The sequence below is a fragment of the Podarcis raffonei genome, chromosome 4 (genome assembly GCF_027172205.1).
Source record: "Podarcis raffonei isolate rPodRaf1 chromosome 4, rPodRaf1.pri, whole genome shotgun sequence".
In the NCBI taxonomy this organism is placed as follows: Eukaryota; Metazoa; Chordata; class Lepidosauria; order Squamata; family Lacertidae; genus Podarcis; species Podarcis raffonei.
Window position 1 is genome coordinate 18,494,359 of NC_070605.1, and position 12,494 is coordinate 18,506,852.

General features: G+C 47.3%; 1 protein-coding gene across 1 annotated transcript; it reads right to left on the reverse strand.

Moving 5' to 3' along the window:
* Positions 1-110: 110 nt before the first annotated feature.
* VSTM5 (V-set and transmembrane domain containing 5) lies at positions 111-11,130 on the reverse strand. The gene is made up of 4 exons (XM_053385635.1): positions 10,735-11,130; positions 6,658-6,990; positions 4,372-4,509; positions 111-1,067 (listed from the first exon to the last, which is right to left on the reverse strand). The coding sequence occupies exons 1-4, from the start codon at positions 10,823-10,825 to the stop codon at positions 1,024-1,026; spliced, it is 606 nt and encodes a 201-aa protein (XP_053241610.1). The 5' UTR covers positions 10,826-11,130; the 3' UTR covers positions 111-1,023.
* Positions 11,131-12,494: the final 1,364 nt, after the last annotated feature.

Sequence of the window (12,494 nt, forward strand, 5' to 3'; positions counted from 1 at the left end):
AGAGGAGGTGGGGGTTAGATCGGATGGGCTCTGTGTGATGTCTCAGTCCGAAAACCAATGAATATGTATGTTCAGATAATAACTCTTTATTCATGATGATCAAAACAAGGCAGCTTATTTGTCAGTTTTATTCCTGAAACATTCACCAACAGCCACAGCTAAAGACAGTTGCGAGCACCACTGAGTTTTACCATTCTATTGGAATGCTATTGTCATTCCAAAGACATACAAGCACAGGGAATTAAATGTAAAATATCAATGCAAGCTTGTGGCATAGTGTCTGCAGTACTGTATTTAGAAGTTAGAAAGCCATATTAAAATCCCCACTGAGCCATATCACTCTTAGCCTGACCTACCTCACAAGGTGGCTGTGAGGACAAAATGAGATGATCCTCATCTACACCGTCTTGAGTGCCAGAGAAAAGAGGAGGGCTAGAAATAAGTAAATGAGATGCTCATCTTGTCATCTAACATCAAAAAGTCAATGAGAGAACTTGAGCTTCAGCATCCTTATAATGTTGGTTTAGTCTTTAAATTAATCACCCAATCATTGGTAACCGTTTTTGATGTGAGTTGCCCACTACTACTTTAATATGTTTTTAAAATGTAATAAGTTAATAAACAGTTGCACCTTCTTTAAAAGGCTGCATTTTTTTCCTACCGATGCATGTTCAAGATTGTCCGCTGTCGTGGGTGCAGATTTTAGCACATGAAGTCCTCAGTCACATCGTCACGATATTTGCCAATGCAAAGTTTAAGTGTTTGTTCTTGATACAGGCTGAAACAACAGCATTCTGTCCTCTTTACATGTTCTGTCCATTGTAAATAATGATACTGTGAATCCACAGTATCTTTCACAGCGTCTCTGGATCAGCTTCCAATTAATCTTTGCTTTTCTGGTTCAGGAAATATCTTACAATAGAAGAAACGTACACCTTGTGTCTTCTGGATGCCTGTCTCCTCTCTTACTAGTGTTTCTTTTTGAGGTAGAAAATTGTCTCGTCCGTTTAAACCGTTCCACATTTAACACCCCATCATTTGCAGCTCAGTCTCTTCAGTTGCGCTTGCTGTAAATGAAAGGAGAACGTAGTTTGAGAACGGATTGACTGGAAAGGAGCAGTTCCAAAATAAAAATATAGCTAAGAGATATTGGCATACAACTCGTGAGCATAGTGGAAACCTGCTGCGAACAGGGCATTAGTGTTACATAATCTCCCCTAAACAGGGCCCATGCTTATACTACACCTCTCCAAAATCTGTACCAATTAAACCAAGACTTGTAATGGTGAGCCACTCATTCAGTACCAAAGATGCAAGTGTCAAGTGTGTGCATTACATCTGCAGCAGCTTTGCAGATGCTGTTTCTCTTGATATCTCTACTTCCTTTTCCAGATCTGCTCTGGTGTCAGTTGTATGGAGAAAAGCCAGTCATGGAACATGGAAAGGCAATGGAGTCGCCAGGAGGGGGAATGTAGGAGAGTCAGGCCAGCTCAGTATTGTGTGTGCTAAGAGGCAATGGCTCTCCAGGCATTGCCCTTTTAAGGCACTGCCCTTTTACCAGCCCTATGGGCAGATGCCAGTGTTCACTGCAAAATAATTGCCAAACTTTGGCTCCGGTTTGAAGCAATTCAGAAAAGGTTAACTAAAAACCCCGGTTTGATGTATCAATTACTCAGGTTTTTTGGGGGGGGCACTGCAAAACAGGATTTTTGCTGCAAAATGGCTGCAGAACTTTGGCACAGGTTCGGATGGGATCCTAAATTTTGGAGTTAATGAAGCTAAACCAGGGGGACCTTCTATATGCAAAGGAGAGGCTCTTTTCACTCAGCAAGGAAGTTAGTTCCCATCAGCCTCAGCCAAGATGGGCTGTAGTCAAGAATGGTGGAAGTTGTGGTTGCCCCATTCACAAAAATCTGATCGGAAGCTCATAATGTTTTATAAAACTGAGCAGCGGGAGAGTTTGCGGTCTTGCCTTGCAACAAGAGGCAAAGAAAGCAGGACTGCAACATGTCAAAAGAGGAAGGGACTGTGGCTTTAAATGGACTGGGCGTGCCTTAGTAGCAGTGTACTTTGTTTTAGCAAGCAAAAGGTCCCAGCTTCTCTTGTTTTTTAAAAAAATATCTGTAGGTGATGTGGAAGGTCTCTAGCTGAGACACTGGAGAGCTGCTACCACCAGTTGGAAAAGAATTGTCTCCTGTCTAAGGCAACTTCTGACATTCCATGGAAAGGGATATGACAAGTCCGCTTGTTTGCACAAGGGCTCTGGCACAATGGGGCCTTTCTTCTCCGCAGGTGTTCTCAGCTGCCACTGCCATAGTTGTAAAGCAAACAGCCTGCTGTGTTTGTCTATGTCTTTGCATGCTTGAAATCACCTGAAGATCTTTCAAGCCAAATAGATAATGCACTTTTGCAAACAAGGTGCAGAGGAATGGAAGAAGGGTGGGGGGAGATTAAGTCTGAATACTGCAGCACTGCTGCTGGTACAATCAAACCTCGGACCCCGAACGCCTCCATTTTGGAATGTTTTGGCTCCCGGACGACGAAAACCTGGAAGTACAGTGGTACCTCAGGTTAAGTACTTAATTCGTTCCGGAGGTCCGTTCTTAACCTGAAACTGTTCTTAACCTGAAGCACCACTTTAGCTAATGGGGCCTCCTGCTGCCACCGTAGCACGATTTCTGTTCTTATCCTGAAGCAAAGTTCTTAACCTGAAGCACTATTTCTGGGTTAGTGGAGTCTGTAACCTTAAGCGTATGTAACCCGAGGTACCACTGTAAATGCTCCAGTTTTCAAACGTTTTTCGGAAGCCGAACATCCGACACAGCTTCCGCTTGAGTGCAGGAAGCTCCTGCAACCAATTGGAAGCCGTGCCTCAGTTGTCGAACATTTCGGAAGCCGAATGGATTATGTTCAACAACCGAGGTTTGACTGTACCGTATACCCAGATTTACACTCGGGGCAGATTTTTTAAAATGTCCTACTTTCAGGGCACTCTTTCCACATTGATCTGCCTGCTAAGGAATTCTTGCCTCCTCAAGAGGTGGGGAAGAATGTCACAGCTGTTTAATATACTGTTGCAGCTGTCTCGTGTATAACTGTGCTTTGGCATTCAACTTGAGATCTCTGTGTAGATGAGCATCCCTGGGTCCCGATGTCCCTTCCCAGGGTGGTGCATTGTAAAAGATGTGCATCGTTTGCAGGTGTGTTTTAAGAGTTGAAGTATACATACATGCAAGTTTCCTGGCATGCATTCAGCATTGTCTCTGAGTCAGATCAGAGTTCAAATTATGCTGCTGCTGCAGTGTGTAAAATGCCAGTGGCACTAGCTGCTTTAGTGCTCATGCGCATGTATTTTTAAAGTTACAGATGTGCATTAAAGAAATATGCATGTGCTTCCCAGATTAATGTCCATGGAGCTAAACTCTTCTTAAGAGGAATGGAGAACTACAACTCTTGTAATTCCTGATCGCTGCTGTAATAATAAAATTTAAGGTTTTCTATATATAATAAATGTTCATAAATGTACCAACCAAGCACGTACATAGATCAGCACAGGAAGACCGACCTGAAACCATTATGACTCCCAAACTGACCAAATGTTTTCTCTGCAAGGAGGGAGGGGGTAAGAGAGCCTTCCCATTGTCTCAGGAATTGGGAAATCACCATCTCAAAGGGTGACAGACTACCAGGAAAGGCAATCAGATTAGGCATTATCAGATAACCTGGCAGACAGGAAAAACAACAACATTCAAATTTCTGTTGTAGACCACCTTTTCTGTGATGTAGGTATGATGTTTGTGGGGGGGTGGTCTTGGGTTACACCCCTTCTGTGATATATGTATGATGTATGGAGGGGTGGTCTTGAGCTCCAGAGCACGGAATTTAAATGTCTATATAAGGCCTTGGGCGCCATTGTTCAAGGTCCTCCTCCGTTCCTGTGTGTGAGGGGAGCACCCTGTTGCAACAGTTCAATAAAGATCAAGCTTACTAGCTGCTTTGCTTCTCAATATTCTCTGGCTGGTTATTTTCTCCTGCCAATAGGGAACCCATGTAAGGACTCTATATGGGCTCTTGGATACCCCATAAGGGGAAAGGGGCAGATTTTGTTTACAACACTGCTATGTTTGTTGGGGCTGATGGGAGCCGGACACCAACTGCAGAGTCGCTGGCTTCCGATTCCTGCTGAAGAACAATGTTTGCAACTCGCAATAACAACAATTCAACATAGCATCCTCTAAAGAGACAACAATTTTCCGGGAATGGATAGCAACCCCCACCCCCCAAAAAATCAGGAGCTATCTCTGGCAAACAGGGTCAGTTGGAGCAAGTGAAAGATTATTTGGTTCCTTTACGTGCTGCTGCAAAGATTACCTTTGATCCGGTGCCTCTCCTTCTGAAACAGCTGTATTAATTTATTGCATAGCCACATGAGGCAGACTAGAATGGCCGACACACCTGTGAGGAAGGCAAAAATGACAGCCACGAAATGCAGGTCTTCATAGATAATCTCTGAAGGAGAAGGGAAGACAGACAACACAGTGGAAGTTGACAGGACGCTTGGAAAAGAAATCACGAGTCACTGAGGGGTGTCTCCAGATTATCGCTATGCTGTGGGATAGATTCAGGTGCACACCCTTTATTTAGGTTTGCACAATTAAAGGGGTTTAAAGTCTTCTGTCGCCCCAGCGGAACAAATGCACTATGAAAAGAAAAGAAAAACATAACATCTTTTGCAACTAGGAAAGTGACAGTGAAGTGCACTGGGATGTGTGGGGTGAACACATGATTAATGGGAGGGTGTGTAATCAAGCAAATCGGGGGGAATGTTCCTTGTTGAATAACCTCCCCACAAACAAATGTTCAGTAAATATCAGATGCCATTTAACCATGGTGTGGGCTTTGTGCAGGGACGCGAGTGGCGCTGTGGGTTAAACCACAGAGCCTAGGGCTTGCCAATAAGAAGGTCAGCGGTTTGAATCCCTGTGACAGGGTGAGCTCCCATTGCTCAGTCCCTGCTGCTGCCAACCTAGCAGTTCAAAAGCACCTCAAAGTGCAAGTAGATAAATAGGTACCACTCCGGTGGGAAGGTAAATGGCGTTTCCATGCACTACTCTGGTTCGTCAGAAGTAGCTTAGTCATGCTGGCCACATGACCCGGAAGCTGTACGCCAGCTCCCTCGGCCAATAAAGCGAGATGAGCGCTGCAACCCCAGAGTCGGCCATGACTGGACCTAATGGTCAGGGGTCCCTTTACTTTTAAGCTTTGTGCAAGCAAATCAGGATGAATGCTGAATAAACAGTTTGTCTGGCAGGATCCCAGTTCAGCCTTGTTTTCTGCCAAGCCCTCGTTGCTTTTGGATCTCTCTGTTTCCGAATTTCCCCACTGCCACTGCCATCAATCACCCTTGTGACTTATCTGGAGTTTGCTCTACCTATGCAACAGAGCAGGCATGTCCAACAGGTAGATCGTGATCTACCAGTAGATCACTGGACGTCTCTGGTAGATCACTGGCTCGCCCCAAAGAAGCTCAACAACTTTGCCCTGCCCTTCTAAAAATGGGGCTTTCCTCCTCCCTAAAAAAAGCTTAAAAACTTACCCCCAAGTAGATCGCAGTCTCTTGGGAGTTGGCCTCCCCTGCAGTAGAGCAATGATATAGAAATGAGCTGTATCTGTTTTGGGTTTTTGGTGGAGGCGGGCAGTCAAAGCAATTGCATTTTGAAATGTTTCCCTATGCAAATAGAAAGCATTCACCATCCTATGCTATTGTTTACTTTCAGGGAGGAGTTGGGGATTGATATGTAGGAAGCATTCAGAAACGGGGCCACAAACCTGGCACAGGTTACTCTCCCCCAGGACTTTACCTTCTGTTGCCATGCTCTGACAAGTCTCCCTCAGCAACGAGAAAGGCAAAGGCAGACAGCACACAAACACAGAGAGAAGGAGAAGCCACTGGCCACCATTCTCTATCTGTTGAAAACCTGATCTTTATCAGGTTTTTAATTATCTATTTCCCATTACTTGTTTGTCCTGCTGTAATGCCTTAGGGTTCCAAGATCAGGATAACAAGAGGTAGAACGGCAATCCCCTTGAATCAAAGGATATACATCTATTCATCCAATAAACCTTTAAAACAACAACACACGTTTAGCAAATGATCCATGATGGTATTTGACAATGACCCAACCCTGAACCACTGCTGGTAATTTGGCGGCAATGAATTTGCTAGATAAATATCCGTTCATTTATTAGTCAGATGGCAGCTTCTTGGCACATTCTCAGACATTTACCTGAACAGGTGAATGATCTATCCGTGGGCATTGTGTTCCTGCATTGAGCAGGGAAGGTCTGCAAGAGGCTTCTAACTCATATTCACCTGGATGTGTGAAAAAACACCTTGTGGCGACCAGGGACCTACCTGCTTTTGGGTGGCAAGGCAGGAGGTAAAATAAAGAAGGGAAACCTTTGCCACAGTCTTAAAAATTTGCCTGCCCCCTGAAAACTCTCCAACTATCACCTTCCCATTTCTGCATGAGCCAAGCACTCCTATGAAATTGTGGGATGGGGATATTCAGCCCAGCTTTAGCTCCCAACTCCTGCCAAAGAGTGAAGTGCGAGCAGTCGGCCCTAGAGAAAATATTAAATCCTCTCATTTCATACCATAAACATTCAACAGGATGGTGCCATAGATGGTGATGCCAAACTCTTCCCTCACCGTGACTAAGTAATAACCAGTATCTCTGATATCGACGTTCAGCAGCTGAAGAGAACCATTGTCATAAATCTTCACTCTGTCTATGTAGCCGCTGGATATGTTGGCGTAGCTTCGCGGTTTCCACTCGGCAATTTTGGACGTGCCCCTGGGTGACGTGTGGGTCCACTTGATGACGGGGGAGCCCCCGAAGGTGTGCGCAACAGACAGCAAAACGTTCTGCGCCACTGTGGTGTTCACGTTGGGTTGTGAGACCAGCAACGATGCTTCTCCTCCTTGGGCTGGAAAAAGAAAGCAAAGGGGAAAGTTGTCCTTTTTTTAGGTGCTGGATTGGCCTTGTCTGTGTTGAGCTAAAAGGTAAAGGGCCCCCTGACCATTAGGTCCAGTCATGGCCGACTCTGGGGTTGCGGCACTCATCTCGCTTTATTGGCCGAGGAAGCCGGCGTACAGCTTCCGGGTCATGTGGCCAGCATGACTAAGCTGCTTCTGGCGAACCAGAACAGCGCACGGAAACGCTGTTTACCTTCCTGCCGGAGTGGTACCTATTTATCTACTTGCACTTTGAGGTGCTTTCGAACTGCTAGGTTGGCAGGAGCAGGGACCGAGCAACTGGAGCTCACCCCGTCGCGGGGATTCGAACCACCGACCTTCTGATCAGCAAGTCCTAGGCTCTGTGGTTTAACCCACAGCGCCACCTGCGTCCCGTGTTGAGCTAGTGTGGCATATAAACAATGCTTAGAGCATCGTCTCCCAAACTTGGGTCTCCAGCTGATTTTGGACTACAGTTCCCATCATCCCTGACCACTGGTCCTACTAGCTAGGGATGATGGGAGTTGTAGTTCAAAAAACAAAAAAAAGCTGAAGACCCAGGTTTAGGAAACCCTGGCTTACAGTGTTCATCTATGACCAGGGAGTCCAGGGTCCGAATCCCCACTCGACCACAAAGCTCTCTGGGTGATATTGGGCTGGTCACTACCTCTCAGCCTAAGCTCACAGGGTTGTTGTGGGGATTGAATGAGGAGGGGGAGACACATGTGTGCTGCCTGGAGCGAAACGTGGGATAGAAATGCAATAAATAAAAATAAATTTGGTTGTAAGGAGGCCAGCTATTCAGTGTCACTCGGGATGGACAAATCCGTTACATCTGGTTTCTCTCTAGGTCTATTTTTGCTACACCTTAAGTTCTCGCAGTTTGCTTTTTATTATTTTAAAGAGATCCTTATGAAACTCATTGGCATTTTAGTGCAACTTCTCCCAACGCACACATTTCTGTATGAAATTTTGCGTTATATAATGTGTTTTCGTACATTATTTTCTCCAATACATACATTTTTGTACACATTGCTTGGCTGGAAAATTGCATTGCAAAGGTCAGAGATGTTTGTAGCCCTGTTTCAGTTTGGGTATTGCGTCAGAAAGTTAGAACTTGAGAAGATCCTGCTGGATCAAGCCAATGGCCTATCTAGTCCAGCCTCCTGTTCTCACAGTGACCAATCAGATACCACAGAGGGAAATCTGCAGGAAGGGCATGAGCACAAAAACTCTCTGTGTTATGTACTGAAGTTCTCACCCTGGGCCAGCAGGGGGATACTGTAGATAGTTTTCACTCAGGTCTGCATATGCAAATAAGGAATTGAAAGTGACGTTCAGTGATTGGATAGTTACAGAAAGTTGTTACTGTTGCTTTGTAGTTGAGTTCTATCTAAGCAGGTTGGCTGAACCCTTCAGTTCAGTTCTGTTCTGGCCTGTGCATAAACAAGAGCTGTCTGAAGAATCGCTGTGTCGTCTGATATGTTCACCCACAACTTAACACTCTGCCCACCTGGGATTCCCAGCAACCAGCATTCACAAACATTACTGCCAGTCAGAGCAGGCAGCAGGCTTGATTAGTCTTCCCCAACCAGATGCCTTGCGGATCATTTTGGACTACAAATCCCATCCCACCCCTGATTATCAACCATGCTGGCTGGGGCTGTCAGGAGGGCATCAGATCAGAAAAGGCTGAGACAGATGAACACAGATGGCCCCAGTATAAGGCAGCTCCCTATGTTTCTAAGTGATGAATACACCTGTGTGCTTCTGCCTCAAACAGGGCATTTTGCTGCTTGAGGTGGGAATTTACATACAGATGTTGACCAGACTGGCAGTGGGATTTTACATCAAAACCGGCAATGGGACAGCACCCTCCACCAACTTAGAATCCTACAATCGTGAAGTTGGAAGGGACCACATGGGTCATCTAGTCCAACCCCCTGCAATGCAGGATTATTTTTTTTGTCCAAGGTGGAACTTGAACCCACAACCCTGTGATTAAGAGTCTCATGCTCTACCAACTTGAACAAAATATTGGGGTGGGGGAGGTAAGCCCCGCCCTGTATATGTTATCATATGAGGCACACCATTTGAATGGAAATGCCCATCTGCTTGGGGGGGCAGCTTGCTCAAATATTTTAGGGGGGGAGGGACCTCAGACCCTAGAAGTGGTCTCCTATGTCCAACCACACCTGAGGACAGCAAGCTAGCCGGTCCATAGGACAGGCCATGCGGCACAAATTGATCTGTTCTCCAGCGCATCGCCCCTGCTGCCTGCCTTCAGCATCTGCCACCTGAAGCACTTGCCTCACTCTGTCCAATGGTAGGGGCAACCAGAGCCTCAAATGACTGGTTGGGTACTGTGGTTGGGTACACATACAACCATGTATACCTACATACAGTGGTACCTCGGGTTACAGACGCTTCAGGTTACAGACCCCGCTAACCCAGAAATAGTACCTTGGGTTAAGAACTTTGCTTCAGCATGAGAACAGAAATTGTGCGGCGGCAGTGGGAGGCTCCATTAGCTAAAGTGGTACCTCAGGTTAAGAACAGTTTCAGGTTAAGAACGGGCCTCCAGAACGAATTAAGTTCTTAACCCGAGGTACCACTGTACACGGTTTGGAAAATATGTAATATATGGAGTCCCGATGCCCAAAGGAATAACTCTAGTGTGCAGAGAGATTGTGTGTGTGTGTGTGTGTGTGTGTGTGTGTGTGAGAGAGAGAGAGAGAGAGAGAGAGAGAGAGAGAGAGGGAGAGAGAGAACACCAGGCTGTGTTCCTTTCCAGACCAAGCCCAAATACCTTAAGTGGAAAAACCCCCAGAGAATAGCTCAGTCAGTAGAGCGTGAGACTCTTAATCTCAGGGTCATGGATTCAAGCCTCACATTCGGCGAAAGATTTCTGGGGGTTGGGCTAGATGATCCTCGTGGTCCCTTCCAACTCTGCAATTCTGTGATTCTATTATTCTAAACCTAAACGACTTGCCATGCCTGCTTTGGCCCACAGCCCAGCAAACGCCTACACTTCGCCACAAAGGAAGAAGGGAGCCGAAGGCAAAGAAGATGGAGGAAGACAATTTATTAGGCTAAAGTTCCCCCCTCTAGCAGTGCTGGGCTTTAGGAGCTGCATGCTTAGTTGGGGATTATTAGCAAAAGGCACTAATCTGTTTAATTTATACGCGGCCCTTCTTTCCCGCAAACAACAGAAGCAACTTCGAAAGGTCTTAAAAAAACAATTCCATACAGATGCATCTCGAACCACACAAACATACACCACACAGGGAGGCAGCAGGGATGGAAGTGATGAGACTGTTTAGGAAAGGAACACACAAGGAACATGCTGGAAACCAGGAGGAGAGCAGAGGGCTCTTATGCTCAGATCCTGCTCACGGGTTTCCCACAAGCTTCCGTCTGGCCACTGTGGCACCAGGATGTTCATGGGCTCTTCTGGATCAGAGCAATGACCCTATCTAGCCCAGTACGCCATTCTCACAGCGGCCAAGAAGATGACGCCTGTGGCAAACCTGCACGCAGGACCAACGTTTTCCATTTTTTGAGGGAAATTCCCTTATGCCGAATAGGATTCCTCGCAAGAAAAGGAAAAGTTGACACCTATGCGCAGGACCCAAGCTCAACAATGCACCTGGCACCACAACCTGGTCTGGCGGCGGAAAGAAGTGTGGGGACTGCGAGGAGCCCAAAGCACTTACTCGGCAGAGCCCAGCCAGCCGTCAGGCAGAGGATGGCGACTGCTAGCCGTACGTCTTGTCTGCAGCTCTGCAGACAGCCGAGAGGCCTCATCAGAAGAAGGGAAACGTTTGCCGGCCTTCATTTAATCCAGTGTCGGGAGAGCCGCATGTCAGAATCCAGATTGGGGTGTGCATGTGTGTCTTGTCCGTCCCACACCCCGTTCTTCTCTTCCATCTCCTGTTCCTGCAAGCCAGCAAACAATCGGATACCCAAGGGGCTGTGAGGTGTCAGTCTCTGCAGGTTCCCTCAGGTTTCACTGCGTTCCCTCAGACGCAGAGCCTTCCCTCGGAAAACCCAGACCGAACTGTGAGGTGAAGCCTGGCTCTTTGCCTCGGCTCTCACGCCCTTAAAATAAATAAATATCTAACCCTCCCTCCGATATTGATTTAGGATGCAATTGGCGGAGAACAGGAGCAGCACGCAGTGTAATGTTCCTTTCAGGAAATGAGCCACTCAGCCAGCTCTGCTGCATGACAAGCGGATGAATAATTCCTCTGGTTTCTGTTCTGCCTGTTACACTGCACTGAGCCGGGCTTGCTTCTGAGGGAAACGCTAAACTGAGCTGGACTTCAGCCATAACAGCCATAGGGTCATATGCAGCTCAGAGTAGACCCACTGGAATGAATGAATGATGATGATGATGATGATGAAGAAGAGGAGTTTGCATTTAATATCCCACTTTATCACTACCCGAAGGAGTCTCAAAGCAGCTAACAATCTCCTTTCCCTTCCTCCCCCACAACAAACACTCTGTGAGGTGAGTGGGGCTGAGAGACTTCAGAGAAGTGTGACCGGCCCAAGGTCACCCAGCAGCTGCATGTGGAGGAGCGGGGAAGCGAACCTGGTTCACCAGATTACAAGTCTACCACTCTTAACCACTATACCACGCTGGTTAGCACAACTAAGTTAGGCCCATTAATTTCAGTAGGTCTAATTTCAGGGAGTAGGAGTGTTTGGGGTGCTAGGGGACCCCTGGTGGGGGACACGTCATCAGCGGCAGAGGAAGCCACTCGGGCACCTGAGGCAGCGCACCCAAGGGTGGGGCAAGCTGCCCATAGGGGCAGGGCGCACCATGGGGCCTCCAGAGTCTGCCTTCCTCCTCCCACTCAGCCGCCCTACAGCTGGGGGGAAGGCAGCAGGTGGACCGTTTGGGCAGCATGGAGCCTGTGCGCATCCACACCACCACGTCTCCCAGGAGAAACGTGTAGCTCGGGCATGCTGCAGACCCTGTGGTGAGTGCCGCCCGGCATTTTGTCACCCCCCTCAGTGGTGGCACCTGGGGTGGAACGCGCCCACCGCACGCCCCTTCCTCCGCTTCAGCACATCATGCTCCTTCTGGGTAGTTTGTCCACCTTTGGTCCCCACCTGACCCTCCATTCATCTGTGACTCTTAGAAGCTGTCAGCATGTGACTTTGGGCACATGGCTGGCTAAACCAGGTGAAAGGTGCTGATGGGTCTCAAACCCTCGGTGAGTTAGGGACTTCCCCTGCATGTGAAGACAGCTCCACCAGATTGAGTGGATAAGACCAATGGGGACTTTTTTGTTTAGACACTGAGGTCCTCTGAGGGTCTTCTGACGGTTCCCTCACTGCGAGAAGCGAAGTTACAGGCAACCAGGCAGAGGGCCTTGTCGGTAGTGGCACCCTCCCGGTGGAACACCCTCCCTTGAGTTGTCAAGGAGATAAAGAACTATACAACTTTTAGAAGACATCTGAAGGC